Genomic DNA, 17463 nt, shown 5'->3' with positions numbered 1-17463 from the left:
AAGCAGTTTGAAGCCCTGTCCTATCATGTCCTCCCTCCCTCTCCCTCCATCCCTCCCTCTGCTTCCCCCTACTCCCGGGGGTGTTGGACAGGACCTTGAGCACGGAGGGAGGGGGGCGGGGGATGTGCTTGTCAGGAAGGTAAATCTGCTCTGTGAAGGGGTGGCAGACATTACGGCCAGCTATATCGACAACGACTGCTCTGACATGGACAAAAGTGGCCCGATAAATTTCCCTTGTTGGCGTGACGGACGAGTGTGAGGGCGCTGCGCTGTGACAGCACGACGCCAAATGTTTGTTTGACCCCTTTCCTGTCTGTCCGGGGAGTGTTGGTACCCACCACACTGCTCCAGCTAACGTCCTTTCCTGTCTGTCCGGGGAGTGTTGGTACCCGCCACACTGCTCCAGCTAACGTCCTTTCCTGTCTGTCCGGGGAGTGTTGGTACCCGCCACACTGCTCCAGCTAACGTCCTTTCCTGTCTGTCCGGGGAGTGTTGGTACCCGCCACACTGCTCCAGCTAACGTCCTTTCCTGTCTGTCCGGGGAGTGTTGGTACCCGCCACACTGCTCCAGCTAACGTCCTTTCCTGTCTGTCCGGGGAGTGTTGGTACCCGCCAACACTGCTGTGTTGTAGGAAGAAAAGGTTGACGTTTGGCTAGGATCAGCCATTCGCTTTTGTGGTTTAGTCGCTGTCTTGTCCTGTGTCGTTGTCCTAGGAGTGTCTGTGAACATTAGAACAGTTAGAGACATAGGTCAGTTACACAACACAGACAGCATCTCCTCAGGACCATGTTGGGTTTAAACGGATTCTTCACACTAACCCTATGACAGTTCTGAAGCTCACATCCAGTACTGTGCAAATGTTTAAGGCAGGTATGAAAAAAAATGCTGTAGTAAGAATGCTTTCAAAAATAGACTTGTTAATAGATTATATTTATCAATTAACAAAAAGCAAACCGAGTGAACAGAAGAAAAATCTAAATCAAATCAGAGTTTGGTGTGACCAAACCGCATAAATTCTTCTAGGTACTTTTGCACAAAGTCAGGGATTTTGAAGGCATATAGTCAGGTGTATGATTAAACAATTGCAGCCAACAGGTGCTAATTGTCATCTATTCAATATGCTGGTTGAAACACAATCATTAACAGAAAGAGAAACAGCCATGTAGGAGGACTAAAACTGGGTGAGGAACAACCAAACTCTGCTAACAAAGGTGAGGTTGCTGAAGACAATTTACTGTTAAAAGTCATACACCATGGCAAGACTGAGTGCAGCAACAAGACACACGGTAGTTAAACTGCATCAGCAAGGCTGATGGCAGAAATGTCACGGCAGACAGGGGTTTCCAGATGTGCTGTCCAAACTGTTTTGCAGAAGCACAAAGAAATGGCCATCGCTGTGGCCTGACCGTAGGTGCAGTGGTCAGCCAGGGAAAATCTCCAGGAATGCCATCAGCTCAGAACTGGCAGAAAACAGTGGGACCCTGATTACACCCATCTACTGTCCGGAGAAGTCTGGTCAGAAGTAGCCTTCATGGAAGACCTGTGGCCAAAACGCAGAACAAGAACAAGTGACTCAACTATGCACAATAACACAGGAAAGTGGTGGAGGTTCTTTGCAAGTTGCATTTCTGCAAATGGTGTTGGGGATTTGTTCAGGGTTAATGGTCTCCTCAATGTTGAGGAGTAGAGGCAGATACTTATCAAGTCTGTCTGGGATTACATGAAGAGAGAGAAGCAACTGAGGCTGCCTAAATCCACAGACGAACTGTGGTTAGTTCTCCAACATGTTTGGGCCAACCTACCTGTCAAGTTCCTTCAAAAACTGTGTGTGTGTACCTAGAAGACTTGATGGCATTTTGAAGGCGAAGGGTGGTCACACCAAATTTAGATTTGATTTCAAATTTTCTTCTGTTCACTTAAGAATTTTGTTAATTGATAAATATGAACTATTAACATGTTTATTTTTGAAAGCATTCTTACTTTCCAGCATTTTCCCACACCTGCCTTAGACTTTTATATGGTACTGTACTTCCCCTCTCCCCCGCTTCTCTCTCCCTTATGCCGGACCGCGTAAGCAGAGACGGCTAAGAAGAGCAAATGTCTCTTACTGACTGACTGAGTGAGTGAGTGAGTGACTGACTGACTACCCCTTGTTAAATAGTGTAGTGGTTAGAGAAGCGGACTTGTGAACTATAGGTCCGAGTTCGTATCTCCTCACAGGCGAAGCGAAGTACGCACTGTGAATTATTCTATATTGATGAAAACTTTGCTGGCTAAAACCGAAACCTGAAATTGTATTGCGATTGTTTCTGGCATGGAAAAGTTCATCTTCAGTCTCGCTAGCCATTGCTCAATTCTTATGATTATTTCTGAGAAAGTTAGTAGATATCAGTAAGCCTATTACTGGCTAATAAGCTGTTCAAACGGCCAGTGGCAAAAGCTAACAGCTCATAGACGCTATTTCTGGTGGAGGTTAACTTAATAAGAAACGTTAGTCAGTTTAACAAAATGCTCGATATTGTTTAGCGACTGGTGAAATGCATAATGCCGTGGCGTTATGGTTAAAGACAGTGGCTGTCACGTGGAAGGCTCAAGTTCAAATCTGTTGTGAACAACGACATTTATTTTGTTTCCACGATTCTCTCGTCGTTTCACTCTATGAAAAAGTTATCGTCACCATTCTTTATAGTTATTCTTTCAATGTCATTCGAGAATGAAAGAACAATGTACGTTGTTATGCCATGAAAGAAAAAAATATGTTTTTATGCCATGAAATGAAATAGCTAGTAGACATTGGTGAAGCCTATTACTGGCTAATAAGCTGTTCAAACAGCCAGTTGCAAACAAGGATTTGTTCAGGATAGAGGCTATACTGACACGCATTGAAGGTAGAGTTCTTTGGTGGTTAGCGACACAGCCTTTCACGCGGGCGACCCGGGCTCGAATTTCAAGAGGGCAACACTTTCTATTGTGGTCCGGCTGAGCTAGGCTTGCCTGGTTTCTTGTTTCTACCTTATTTCTGTTTCTCCATCCCTTCTATCATCAGGTCTGGAACAGACTGGCTGTCCATCCACCCACCTCACACATTGTTTCTAGCACTTCTCCAAACCATTTGTGAGGGTGTAGTCGCGTGTCACATCATTTCACACGCGTTTACTTGGACCTGTTTTTTGACATTGCATTGAGTTTTCTCAGACCTATAATTTCCCTCTCACCCTCACCTTCTCCATCACAACTGACTGTCCACTTTTCTTCGAGGGAAAACCCTGCCGCAGATGTAGCGGGATTCAGTATGAGTTTACCCGTCATTAATATTCTCTCAAATAACTTTCATTAACACCTGCTTGATATCCACGTGTCTGAAGCGACGGGGAGCAGGCGACATTACAATGTCTGAGTGATGGACGTGCTTTATCCTAGTTAGTATATGGACTGTATATGGCCGTGCTGGTCCTCATGTTTCCAGTTATCTCACTGCATGGCTGGGCTGGTGGTCCACAGGTCACATTTTGACTGTTAATGAGAAACTAAAAATGTCAAATTCTTTAACGAGTTTATTCGCCGGTCCACAGTTGAATGTGACACGATGAAGCCTTCAAATACTGTTAACTCCCAATGTATTCCAGCACTTTGGATTTAAAATAATACATTGACTATGCAGGGCTTGACATTTACGCTTGTCTGCTCTTCCAGGACTAGTAAAAAAAAAAAAAGAAGAAAAAAGTGGAAAGTTCTTCACTGGCCAAGTCAGTCTCCTGATCTGAATCCATTTTAGCATGCCTTTATTATGCTGAAGACAAGACTGAATGCAAAAATGCCCTGAAACAAGCAGACTTGACTTGTTTATGGGTTGCAGAATTCATGATGTCAAGACATTGTGTTGCATAATGTAAAGTTTGCTAGCTAGCTAGCAGTAGCCTGTCTACCGAGATGTTGTTTTGGAAAACCTGCTTTAGGAGGTGGGACTATGCCAGAGTAGGAAGTATATACCCACTGGAGTATTAGTCTTTTAGTGAGAATAAAGATGTTGACACCTTGTACTTTTATCAATGTATCAGCTGATAGGAAATTCACTGAAAGAGATCCAATCTTTCCATCAAACCAGGACAAGCTTGACTACACACAAAATGTCAGATTGGTATAACACAGAGACTTCTGAAATGAAACAAAACATGAAATCTGTCAATCATGATAGTAACGACCAAAGGTTCCCCCATGGAGAAAGGCCCCTTAAATCTGACCAGATACTTTTGACTACGTGCAATTTATGTCTGGATTGCTCATCCGATATGGATGAGGACACCCTAAAATTAAAGCTAACGACATTGTAAACATATCTTTTCTAATACAAAGTGCTGGAATATAGGGCTGACTTAAAAAACATTTCCTGTTCAAATTCATTTTGTATTTACTGTAACTCAGACAAAATAGTAGCATTTTGTTATTGATGGGAGTATTTGTATTTAGGGTAGTTTTGTGCCTATTCAACAAAAAAGAAATCTATAGTGATCTTGTTTATTTGTTTCTGTATTTAATGTTTTTGTGTGCATCTGACGTCGTCTGTGTAAATATTTGGCTTGTACCGCTTTATGTAGGCCTGAATAAAGTGCTAATGTGTTCTAGATTCTCTTGTGTCCAGAGTGCCATTGCCACTGTCAAATGGACATGTCGAGGGAGAGCTCTCTAGCCGGTTTATCAATATAAGAATGCAAAGAAAATAGAATGGAAGAATGAACAGAATACAGAATGAAAGAGGCACCATGCTAATGTACAGAGTGGAATGGTAAAGAACAAGAAAAAAAAAATACAAAAAATAACAAGAAAACACTCTGCTTAAATTCAAGAATGTGTGAAGACCCCCCCCCCCCCCCCCCCCCCCCCCCCCCCCCCCCCCACTTCCTGACAGGGGGTTTTGTCCTGCCTCTCTGTGCTATGGTAATTACATTTCCTGCTGGTGAAAAGGTAAAAGCTCTGTTAATAAAGAGCTGAATGGCAGGCCAGGCCCAGAGCAGGCCTCTTGTGTTGCCATTCATTAAGGCTGAGCAGTCATTCAGACTGCTGTGGAGAGGCATCAGACCCACTCTCTGCTAACCTGCCTGATTGGGGACATAGGAATAATAATATTACATTGGTTTATCTGTTATAGTTCTTGGGGCCTTTTCCAGGTAGTACAGTTGATGGTTAATGAAGGATGCTGGCCATAAGTTAGTTGATGGTTAATAAACAGAGCTTGGCTGTCAACAAACCCTCTTTGTGTTTTCAGAGGAGTACCCTAAACACCGCTTGGTGGGAAATGGATATTTCATGAACGGAGTTGGTCCTAAGTTAGCAACAAGGAGAGAACTTGGCTTCCTACTTCTGTCATGTGGAGTTGATCACCTGACCATGTCATTCCACAGCTTTATTATTATTTTTTTTTACTAATGACCTGAGGTTACCAACGACCTACCAACCTTCACATCAGTTTTACAGCGTTTTCTGTCCTGGTTTTGTCTTTGCTCTAGGTGAGTGGGCCTGCGTTTGTCCCAGAAAAGAGCCACAACCTGCTGCATCGAATGACTGGTAAAGGCCTGGCAGCCCAGTACCAATTCACCAGACAGCCCTGTCTCTACCAGCCCAACATGGTCTCAGTTCAGATTAGTCTGACCAACACCTCAGACCACCGTCTGGAACAGATCCACATCGGAGAAAGGAGCCCCGCGGGACTCAAAATACACTGCTTCAATACAATAGGTGAGTCACACTGCTTCAGTACTTTAGATGAGTCACACTGCTTCAGTACTATAGATGAGTCGCACTGCTTCAATACTAATAGGTGAGTCACACTGCTTCAGTACTATAGATGAGTCGCACTGCTTCAATACTAATAGGTGAGTCACACTGCTTCAGTACTATAGATGAGTCGCACTGCTTCAATACTAATAGGTGAGTCACACTGCTTCAATACAATAGGTGAGTCACACTGCTTCAGTACTATAGATGAGTCGCACTGCTTCAATACTAATAGGTGAGTCACACTGCTTCAGTACTATAGATGAGTCGCACTGCTTCAATACTAATAGGTGAGTCACACTGCTTCAGTACTATAGATGAGTCACACTTCTTCAATACTAATAGGTGAGTCACACTGCTTCAGTACTATTGATGAGTCGCACTGCTTCAATACTAATAGGTGAGTCACACTGCTTCAGTACTATAGATGAGTCGCACTGCTTCAATACTAATAGGTGAGTCGCACTGCTTCAATACTAATAGGTGAGTCACACTGCTTCAATACTAATAGGTGAGTCAGATTGCTTCAATACTGTAGGTGAGTGACACAGCTTCTTTAATACAGAAGGGGAGTATTAGTGTTTCAACACTAGATGAGTCATTCTGCTTCAGTAGTACAGTAGCAGAGTTAAACAGCATGAGTGAATTATCCTGCTTCTATGCTGCTATAGTATATGCATTGATTCTATAGTAGGGGAATTATACTGCATCGATACTGTAGTAGGGAGGGGGTTTACTGCTTCAGTACTATAGTAAGTGTGTTACACTGTATCAGTACTATACTAGGGGAGTTCTACTGCTTCAGTACTGTCGAAGTCGAGGTATGCTACATTAGTACTATAGTAGGGAACCTACACTGTTTCAGTATTTTTGTGAGTTCTACCGCTTCAATAGTGTGCAAAGGGAGACAAACTAATTTAATATTACAGATATAGCCTCTGTTGGTCTTTTCAAATCTGTACAAAGTGTCTTTAAAGTGTGTTCTCTGTTGCTGTCAATGTTCCTCAGTCATTGTTTTTCCTGTATTACAGTAGTAAGCTAAGCCTGTAGCATAGGAGAATAGCAATAGTTTGTCTTCTAATAGCCTTTCCCATAGGTGAGATTGGTATTATTAATCCACATAATCTCTAGTAAACTCTATTGATTGGAGAATATCTCCATAACACACTCCTCTGGGCCCACCTTTCCCTGCAGACATCAAAGAGAAGCAAAAGAAGAGAGAGGGAAAAAAAACATGAAAAGAGTGGTGTGCACTCAAGCACATTAAAAGCATCAATTGGGTGTGGATTGATTGGGCATTGAAGGAACTCAGGCAGCCAAACACTGGGTAATTGGGATCGATTGAGCCCAGTGTACGTGGCTGTGTGTAGAGTTGGTTTTCATATTAAGCAGGAGAAAGTGAATGCGGACGGAATACCTTACTTTATCAGTCTTTAACCTCCTAAAGAAATGATAGGCTAGCAGTTGACTTTTCTTATAGCTGAATAGCCCACCGCCAGTGCCTCCGGACCTTCTCCGTTGTCACGTGCTGTACCAATGCCTACGCTCTTCTAAATATAATAACGAGAGGCGAAATGGGGGAGGCGAGAGGGGAGAAAGGGTGATGGAGGGATGGAAAGCAGCTTTTAGGCTGGAATGTTGAGATAAAGGCTGTGGAGGGAGAGAGTGTATGATGGCTCTGTTTCCAGGGTCTGTCCTCTGGTGTCCAGGGCCGTCTCCCTCCCTCCTCTGTCTGAGGCACAGTTGCACGCTGAACCCCCTCGGCTCCAGAGAGACTCCGGGCTGCTCAGGAGACCGTGGAGGAAGCTTCTGACTGTCTGCCTCCTCTGGGCCTGCCGTTCTGTCTTTCTGCCTCCGCTTTCTCACCTTTCTTTTTTGCTCTCTTCCACCTTTTCACGTAGCACTTTTTTCTCCCTCTCTCCTGTATTCTCTTGTTCACCGTCTTTAGACCCTGAAATTCCCTTTGACAGCCCTGTTGTTTTGGAAATATGCTACTTTTTTTTTTCTTTTGTCTTGAGGATGAGATTGAAAGATGGATTTCTCAGAGCAGTGGCCTTGCTTTGTGAAGTATAAAACGCAAGTTCTGTCGGCCTGCCTGCATGTCTGTTCTACTCTAATGCCCTCTCCCTGTTTTCTGCCCCCCCCCCCCACCCTTGTCACTCATTCCTCTCGTCTTCTCATCCTTCTCTTCTCTCATCCACCCATCCTCTCTCCGTTATCAGAGTTTCTTGAGCCAGATGCCTCTGTAACTGTTTCCATGGGCATCGACTTCAACGACTCAACACAAGCCGCCAACTTCCAACTGTGGTAAGATCCTGACCAAGTCATTACACAGAGTGAGGCTGCGACAGCAACACCTCTCTCCCTCCTCTACCTCCCCCTAGTTTCTCCAATTCCTCTTCCTCCCTTTCTGTCTCTTCTGGTTCTTTGTCTTCCTCTTGTCATCTGACCTGTCTTCCAGGTGAGGTGTTAGCAACCATTGATTTTGTTTTTCAGAGATAACAATTATCCCTGTCAGTAATCAACTGTGCTGTTCTCCGACGGCCCAAAGCAGACCAAAACGGAGCAGCTGCTCTCAGACTATTGGCACCTCTGCTTTACTCTGCTGGTCAATAGAGTGATCAGAAATCCGGTTTGAGACCAGGCCAATCAATCCGCGTCAAAATGCCAATCCCAGGATCAAGGAAGTGTCAAAGACACCGGCGAATCCCACTTCTTTCCCATCGACGTTAGTTGACCTGTTTTTCTGTTTTCCGTCAGTACAAAGGAGGACCAGTTCAGCGTGTCCATCCAACCTGCTGTAGGAGACCTCTTCTTGGCGGTCACCATGACTGAACAGGACTTCCGCAAGGAGCAAGGTGATGTCACGCGGCTTTATCCCCAAACAAGATCAGCTTTATGTTCCACGATCAGAATCACATTATTCACATTAACAGCGCCAGGGCCAATGATTTTTATTTCCTGGTGTTTTGGGTAAGACGTTGTTTAAGAATGTGCCAGTGAGACTTGCTGTTATGCATTCAAAGCTGCCACAAATGAACTTTCATTTTAATGGCTTCATAAGTGATGCCAATAATACACGCTTGCTTTTCTACCGAGCCTCAAATGCAGAAACACTTAATAATAAAGAATCAACTTTCCATTCAACTTCAATTGTCCTCCAAGAGTGACTGAATATCTTGTGTGTACACACGTGTACACACACACACACACATACGCGCACCTAGGAGAGCTGTTGAGAGTACACAGTGCATAGGCCACCACTCTCCTCTAAGTGCCTACTAAATGCCTTCCTGGTGTTGTTAATTCATTAGTGAATCTTCATTCACTGGATGTCTATTCTAGATGACTCCCCACAGTAAAAATGTGTAGACAGAAAGCTAGATTTAACCGGCCCCTCTCTTTGAAAGCAGACTCTTTAAACCAGGCCACTTCTCTTCAGGTGTTCTTTAGAAACATTTGTTTTTTATTTTTAACTGAATGCAGTATTCTCCTTTGGCTAACTTGTACCCCCACCATACTCATCCCGCTCGCTCTAACCCCCCCCCCCCCTGCATCTCCAGTCAATAAAAGCTTGTTCTGCTGTGTTGGGTGCTCTTGTGTTGTCGAAAAGAGCTTTTTGTTCCTCGCTGGGAAGCTCTCAGTCGCTATGTTCATTAGTAATTTGTTTGTATGTGGTGCTTGCTGAGTTTTCACTGTGGTGAGTGACAACAGTCAACGAGGTTGGTCCAGTATGCCTGAGGACTAGCTTGTTAGATGTGATGTGTGTGTGTGTGTGTGTGTGCCTGCGTGCGTGCTTGTGCGTCATTTTAACTGTGTCTGTTTCTCACCTATACAGGTAAACTGCAGGGAATGAACGAGTGCTCGGCAACCATCACCGTGACGGCAGAGAACACTAGCAGCCAACCATTGAACAGACGGGTGGCTGCCATGGCCAATGTGGGAGTGGTTCCCTCTGGTCAAGACAATGTCCACAGGTGGGTGGGAGTGGGTGGTGTTGTATTAGTTTTGCCAGGTAAGTGAACTAAGAACAGAGTCTTAGTTCTAGCCACGTCCTGGGAGCAGTCAGGGTTAACGTGTGTGTGTGTGTGTGTGTGTGTGTTGGACTCTTGGCTTTGCAAGTGTGTTTGCAACTATATTTGTGCGAGTTTTTCTCTGCCGGTGTGTGTCCCTGTCTGAGACGGCTCTGCCAGGTGAATGCCTAGAGAACTGTGTGTGTGTGTGTGTGTGTGAAGGCTTGCTGTGTAATTGGTGTACACAGGGTGTACTAATGAGCTTCCTCCTCCGTCACGCACACACACACACCTGACGGATAATTACCCCTCCCTCTGGCTCCTCTCTCTCTCCGTTTCCTCATCTGTCTTTCTTTCACTTCCTCTCTGTCCCCCTGTCTCTCTCTCCCCCAGTCTCTTCGTCTGTCTCTCTCCATCTCTCCTTTACGTTGTCTGTCTTTCTCTGTTTTTACCTCTGTGTCTGAGTGTCCCTCTGTCTCTGTTTTTCTTTCTAAGAGAGGAAGAATATGACAAAGAGGGTGGAAAGGCAGAAAGCAAGAAATGAGGTGGAGAGAAACAGGGGAGATAATAGGAGACACCAGTACAAGGTTACAGGGAGCTTGGAGAAGGAGGAGGAGGAGGAGAGGAGGAGGAGAGGAGAAGGAGAGGAGAGTGAGTGGAAATCAATGTTAGCCAGTGGAAGAGGCCGGCCTCCATTAAGCCCATACTTCATTTAGAATAACCAATAGGACAAATGTCTCTGGGCTATCAATCTCTGAGCTTCTTGGCCTGCCGTCGACTAGGGAGGAAGCTACCCTCTGCTCAGCGTCCCTTAATGATGACACGCTCTCCCATGTAGTCTCACAATGATGACATGGACCTGCTCCAAAGACATGGGTTTGCTGATAGTGGCACATGACAGAGATAGTGGGATGGTGGGATCTTAATTACATTGTTTTTAATTATTATCAATGCTGTACAATTGCATGCATAAATACACACACACAGACTATTACTGCCACAAACACACACACACAGACAGACAGACAGACAATTGCTGATGTGCACACACACACACACACACACACACACCCTCCCACCCAGGGGGAGAGGGATCGATGTGAGGGAGACAAACACTGAGAGCTCATTGTGGAGGTCACTCTGCATTAGTCTTACTGTGATGGAGGTGACCTCCACTAGGACCTCCTCTCCCCAGGGAAAGGCCTCGTTGACCTGGGTACCAGCATGCCCATGAGGGGCCCCCTCTGGAGGTCACGGTGTAGCTTCCATTCCATGGAAACATCTTCAATGGTTTAGAAATTGTGCAGTGCTATTAGCTACATTGCAGGTTATCATGTCTGTGCACACGACTGTGCGTGAAATCCTGGTTTATGTGTACATGTGGATGAACACAAGATGGTAAAACTCCAGAAATAGAGTGTTTAGCCAGTCCCCCTATAAGAAATCACATTTCCAGCTAAGAGGGTTAGGTTTAGGGAGAAACTTAAAACATGGGCTAGTGTTAAGAATTGGGGTTGCTTTTAAGTTACAGGTTAGTGTTGGGCAATATGGCCGTCTTAAGTTTAGACATGAATGTTTGGTTGCTGGGGTGAATGTTGGGGTCAGGATTGGGCCATCGGACACATGGATTTCTGGGTTTCCAGTCTCCACAAGGATAGAAAAACACCTGTGTGTGAGTGTGTCAGTCGATGCCTCAGCCCCTCTCCACCATGCAGTACCAGTGATTGGCAGCAGGGTGCAGTACTGCTTCTCTTGAACAACAGCCCTTAACAGAGGAAAACCTAACCACCGCCTCAACACAACCCAGTTGATTGCTGGAAAGGAGGCTGGCAATAAATCAAGCAGAAAAGCAAATGTAGAAAAAGCTGTTCTTGTTTATGTCTAAACAGGGGGAATAGAATAAATCTGGTCTATTTTTCACTCCGTTTGAAAGCAAATTTGATCGTATTTGTATGCATTGGTTGGTTAGAGACCTTCATTTTTAAAAGTGCACCTTTGGAATTGTAAGCTATATGTTCGCTTTGCTTCAATATCATCTGTTTATGTATCGTGGTTTATTGCCATTTGGTGATGACTGATCTAAATGAAATACAAATGTACCTATTTGTGTAAAATTAATGAGGATGTTCAGTATTTTCCCTGGTAATTGTATTAATCATAATAATCGTAAACATCTTTGAGGAGCCCCTATAATCCAATCATGAGTATTCATTTGATTGTCTCATCCAGCAGCATACACTTTCCTTTGTCTTTGTGAGCTTAAATGCTGAAGGTTTCACTAAATAATAAGCAGTGTAACAGCAATAACTCAGGTTATTTCTGTCCAGAGCCATTAACACTGTTGTGAGTCTGTGTCCGTTCTCATGACTAGTTTACACATCTGTCGGTGTGAGATGGACTGATCTTTATCCCTCCACATCCTTCTGTTGTGTAGTCGTCAACACACACCTCTATACACACACACACACACACACACACACCTTTCTGTAGTGGCCATCACACACACCCTCTCCCCGTCTTTAGTGGCCGGTGGCGTGTAGTGTGGTCACTCTGTGTCTGTAAGGCTCCGTCCTGTGGAGTGTTCGGCTCTTTAATGGGGGTTAATGGCAGTAGGTCCGAGCATCTGTCTGATGGGAGCAGACCGCCATGCTCCAGGGCCCTCGGTGCCGAACACACAGCCGGAGAATCTGGGTTAAGCTCCGCCCCCTCGGCACCGAGCACGCTGGCGGGTCAGTGTCTGGTACCAGGCGGAGCCTTGACTTGCTCTGCCGGCAGCCCGTCCGCATCTGACCACGTGGCAGCGTTTGGCTTGACCCGCCAACAAAACCCAGTCGAACACCTGGTCGTGTTTTCGTCTAATGTTTGCTTTAATGTTTTCCTGGAGTCTTGGGTGGACTGTATCCACACTGTGTCAATTGCTTTAAGCACCTGGGAACGCTCTGTAGTAATCCAATGCAGAGGCTTCATTGACGGTGTAAAGTCTCTGCTGCAGTAGTTGGTAGTGATGGGTAGCAAAATGAACCTTGTTCTTCCTGACCCAGCCTGGGGGTCTGTGTAAAGGTGAAGCCCACTTAGTGTTTGCATGGCGGTTGGGGGAGGGAGGGAGGGAGGGAGGGAGGGAGGGAGGGAGGGGAGGAGGGGTGGCGGCGGCGGGAGGTGTACTGGAGGCAGATGGCAATAGGGAGGCTCTTTCCACTGAGGAGAATCACAGATAATTGGAGAGTGATGCTTAGCGGCAGCCTGGCAATCGATGCCAATCCCTCCTCTCTAAGTCCAGGGGTTATGCTTTTCTTTTCATACGCTACAATTAATCCAGTGTTTAGCCCTGCACACGCCCAGCTGCTGAGAGCCCAGGCATACCAATGACCTGGTTAAGACTTCTCATCTGTCTATATCATCTCTCTCTCTCTATATCTACTGTATCTATATAGTGTGTGTGTGTGTGTGTGTGTGTGTGTGTGTGTGTGTGTGTGTGTGTGTGTGTGTGTGTGTTTTATATGTCTTACTATACTCATTGGGACCAAATGTCCCAATGAGCATAGTAAAACCAGAAGAAATTGGCTCACGGTTTAGGTTTAGGGTCAAACTTACAATTCATTTTAGAGTTAGAATTGGGGTTTCTTTAAGGTCCAGACGTTGTTCGTTAAGTTTTGGGTAAAGTTTAGGCATAAATGTTACTTTATTGAGGTTAGTGTTAGATTAGGGTTAGGTTAACGTTAGGGTTAAGATTATTACTATTTTCTGGTCCCTATGAGGATAGCCATTCAAACTTGTGTGTGTGTGTGTGTGTGTTAGAGAGGGAATCCTGAGGCCTGCTGTGCAGAACTACATTGAGATCCCAATGCATTTGAATATTACACACGTTTTCTCATTGTAATACTACAGTGTCTATGGAGAAGTATAGCCTCTACGGAAAATAAATGCATCCATATTGTGTTTGATAATGACATACATTTTATACATTGTTTCCCTATTTACATCACATTTAGGGTAATTAGAACCTTTTGTACTGTCACATGTTTGCTTTAATAATTGCACACTAGCAATGTAGGACCAGACCTTTTGACTACTAAAATACACATGTGAATTCATCCACTTTTGATTAATTGTGTCATTTGAAAGTGCTGGGGTACAGAGGCAAAACAACAAAAGGTGTATATAACAAAGTAATGTTCAAACTGCCATCAGACATGTACAAAAAAACACAGAAAAGATACCAGTGGCCAATTAAACACCCTCTTCCCTGACCTGCCGTGACGGGGGGGCAGCCTCAGAGAGAAGCCTTCAGGCAGTGTTAGTGTTAAACCACTGATTAAATGATAGATTTATATCCTAAACCCATTAACAAAGCCACAGGGACCACATACACACACCCCTACCCTGGGCTGGAGAGGCTATAGCCCAGGACACCATGGGGAGGAAGGGCTGCAATAACATGATGTCATGTGATAAATAACAAAAGTGTAAAAGATATTTGAAGTGCTACTTTTCACAAGCAGAGGTCTTACAGTTGAGCCATTTGCTGCCTTGACAAAGGGACATTTAGTCCTACACAAATGCTTGGCGTACTGTAGATCACAGCATTTCAGCAATTGGAAATAATACAATATTTAACGATTAGGAAGAACGTGGATGGTATAATGGTAACAGTGGATGGGGAGGAGGGAGAATGTGGAGGGGGAGGAGGGAGAATGTGGAAGGGACCAGGGGAGGCGTTGGGCGAGGAGGAGGGAGACGGTGGACAGGGAGGAGGGAGACAGTGGATGGGGAGAAGGGAGACTGTGGAAGGGACCAGGGGAGGCGGTGGACGGGGAGGGGGGAGGCGGTGGACGGGGAGGAGGGAGACAGTGGACAGGGAGGAGGGAGAATGTAGAGGGGGAGGAGGGAGACTGTGGAAGGGACCAGGGGAGACTGTGGACGGGACCAGGGGAGGCGGTGGACGGGGAGGGGGGAGGCGGTGGACGGGGCGCAGGGAGGCGGTGGACGGGGCGCAGGGAGGCAGTTGACGGGGCGCAGGGAGGCGGTGGATGGGACCAGGGGAGGCGGTGGACGGGACCAGGGGAGGCAGTGGACGGGGAGGGGGGAGGCGGTGGAAGGGGCGGGGGGATTGGTTTTATTTTCCGTGGAGTGTGTGTCCTGTTGAAGTGGCTAATATTGTAATGAAGTCTGAGGGGACTATGAGAGCTGTATTCTGTTGATGGTAATCTAGCTGCCCCCCAGAGGCATAGCTAGACACACGGCTGTACAGATGCGCGCGTCCTCCTTCCATACTGTTAATTGGTGGTCATGTCGTTTAGCAGTACCCTGAGATGGAGACAATGCCAGCCTGTGGCCCCTTGTCCTGCCTACAGGCCAGCTCCTATAGAGCTCTGCTCCAGCTCTATCTGATATGGGGCTCTTTATTGGGGTATTGTCAGGTCTGGAGGGGGGGGGTTCAGTTCTAAGAGCAGGTCTTTGTGGGATATTTGTCAGGCCTAACCAGAGGTCCGCAGGGGGCCTTTGTCCCTGGGATGTAGTGCTAAACGCAGGCAGATGGCTGGGTGGTGTCAGCCTGTCAACCACGTGGGGCTCCAGTCCAGGGGACCAGAGGGGACAGTGGAGAGGGAGATGGGGCCCAGCCCAGGCCTGTCACCCTGAAGAGGGGCTGGGTCACCCCGGGTCGGGGCCTCTGTCTGGCTCTTGTTAGCACCCTCAATGGGCACCATGTGTGCCCAATGGTCCCTTGTCTGTGGGCTGGTATCCTAGGAAACTAGGCTGAGCGATCTGTTCCTCAAGGGCCCCCACCTTGGTCCCTAAGTCCCCACACACACACACACACTCTCTCTCCTCCTCCTCTCTGGGGAAAGGGGTTGAATGTGTTGATTGACAAAAGGGGTGTGTCTCCTTCCTAATGGCTTTTTAGTCAGCTGTATAATAGACTGACCGACTGTCCATCTCTCTTTCTCATCTGTCTGTCTCCATCTTTTGCTGTCTCCCTGTCTTTCTCTCATCCACCCTCTCCCTCTTGTTCTCAGACACCCTCTCACTAGCACTGGGTTATTACAGGATTTGGGATGTTCTGGAATGTTCTGGAGGATTTCTGAGGGTTGTGTGCGAGCGTGTGGATAGGCAGCGGGTACACACATTGATTTGTAGTTTTTGTGACAACACCGCATCCAGTCGGCCCACGTAACCCTGTATCCCATTTCCTGTTTACTGTAGGTTTGCTGGTAAGACTGCCTGTAGCGGAGCTGTTCTGCTGGTGACAGTGGAGCTGAGGGAGTCCTCTGCAGCTGTGATCACTATCAACACGGAGAAGAGTGTCATGGGATCCATGCTGCTCAGAGACCTGAAAAAGTCCCTGGCACAGGCCTAGCACCCTGACTCCCCCCAGCCTGAAGTCCTCCAACCCACAGAGAGACACTGCTGTCAGGGACACAATTTCTCACAGACATGTAGTGGTTACAATTTTCTATTTTTCTTTATCTCGCTCTCATTCACCTATAAATGCAGGCAAGGGGATTGTCTTCCACGTGCTTACATGTCCTCTCATATGGTACACACACACACTCATCATACCATACGTTTGTTTTGTACGTGGTGAGCCTCTGTTGTTATCACTGTTATTTCATTTCAACAGTCAAAAGGCTTTTCAAATCAGCCCCAGAAACTATTTGTTTTTTTTGTGCCAAGAAAATAGACTTCATTTCTGTAATGCTCTCTAGAGGTGTCAAGATTTGAAACCTCTAAAAATATTAAATAGCCAAAAAGCCAGGGCGAGTGAGCTGCAATGATGCTAAACACTGTATAACGTGGTGTAAAACAAAAGAAATTCCTTTTCTCACTTACTGTGCATTATCCATTCTGAAACCTTGTATTGTTTCCAAAATAGCAACACCTGGGAAGTGCCTTTATAACGGAAGAAAGTAATGTTCATTCAGAGTAACAAAAATGAGTTCAGCAGTCAGATCTTGTATTGGATTTTGGTGACAACAACTGAATGAATTAAAACCAATGTGAACAGTGGTTGTCTTTTGTCGGTGGCAGTGTTTTGAATATAGTGGTATGTGGGGATAATTTGAGTATTGGGTTCTTGTGTTTGGGTGACAGTCATGAAAAAGTTTGTACACACCCTGGAAAGAGACCTGGACTCCCATCTAGGCCATGTTTGTGTACTTGCTTTCTGTCAGATGACTCAAGCTCTTCAACATTGATTGTGGCAATAAAGGCGATGGGCTGAATTTGGTGGGACAACCTGCCAGTGGACTGGACTGGACGCCATTTGTAGATGATCGGTCAGGCTTTGGAATTATATACTTTGAATAGCTGGGAAATGGTTATTAACCCCTCCATGAATAGTGTACATCAAAAATCTTTCTTCTGAGGGCCTCTGATTGGTCTTCTGATCTAGGCCTGATGTTTTACCACACACCCATATGGTTAAGACCAAACCAGACAAATTGTTTAATCTTAATAGAAGGCTGGACCCTCCCAAGTTCCTCAAATGTTTTTCTAATCATTTGCACCTATTGTGTTGCATGTTACTGTAATTATAGCCATTTTATGGGATGGTAAAGGTTGTAGTATACTAACTTTTCCCCTGTAATTAAATTGTTTATTTCAGTTTATTTTAATTGCATAAATGATTTAAAAGTAGTTTTTTGTACGTGTGATTTATTCAATTGGGTTTCCCTTATC

General features: G+C 45.6%; 1 protein-coding gene across 4 annotated transcripts in view; it reads left to right on the top strand.

The window, feature by feature from the left end:
* ap3b1a (adaptor related protein complex 3 subunit beta 1a) overlaps nt 1-17137 on the top strand; it is a 49728-nt gene extending 32591 nt beyond the window's left edge. For all 4 annotated transcript variants that reach the window (XM_029125012.2, XM_029125014.2, XM_029125011.2 and 1 more), the window contains exons 23-27: nt 5506-5734; nt 7996-8080; nt 8534-8631; nt 9612-9750; nt 15988-17137. In XM_029125012.2, coding sequence (XP_028980845.1) covers nt 5506-5734; nt 7996-8080; nt 8534-8631; nt 9612-9750; nt 15988-16141 — 705 coding nt within the window. In that variant the 3' untranslated portion in view covers nt 16142-17137. The remainder of the gene's footprint in view (nt 1-5505; nt 5735-7995; nt 8081-8533; nt 8632-9611; nt 9751-15987) is intronic.
* Nucleotides 17138-17463: the final 326 nt, after the last annotated feature.

This window comes from Esox lucius, chromosome 14 (genome assembly GCF_011004845.1).
Source record: "Esox lucius isolate fEsoLuc1 chromosome 14, fEsoLuc1.pri, whole genome shotgun sequence".
NCBI classification, from domain to species: domain Eukaryota; kingdom Metazoa; phylum Chordata; class Actinopteri; order Esociformes; family Esocidae; genus Esox; species Esox lucius.
Note: the sequence above shows the minus strand (reverse complement) of the source record. Positions and strands in the feature narration are given on the sequence as shown.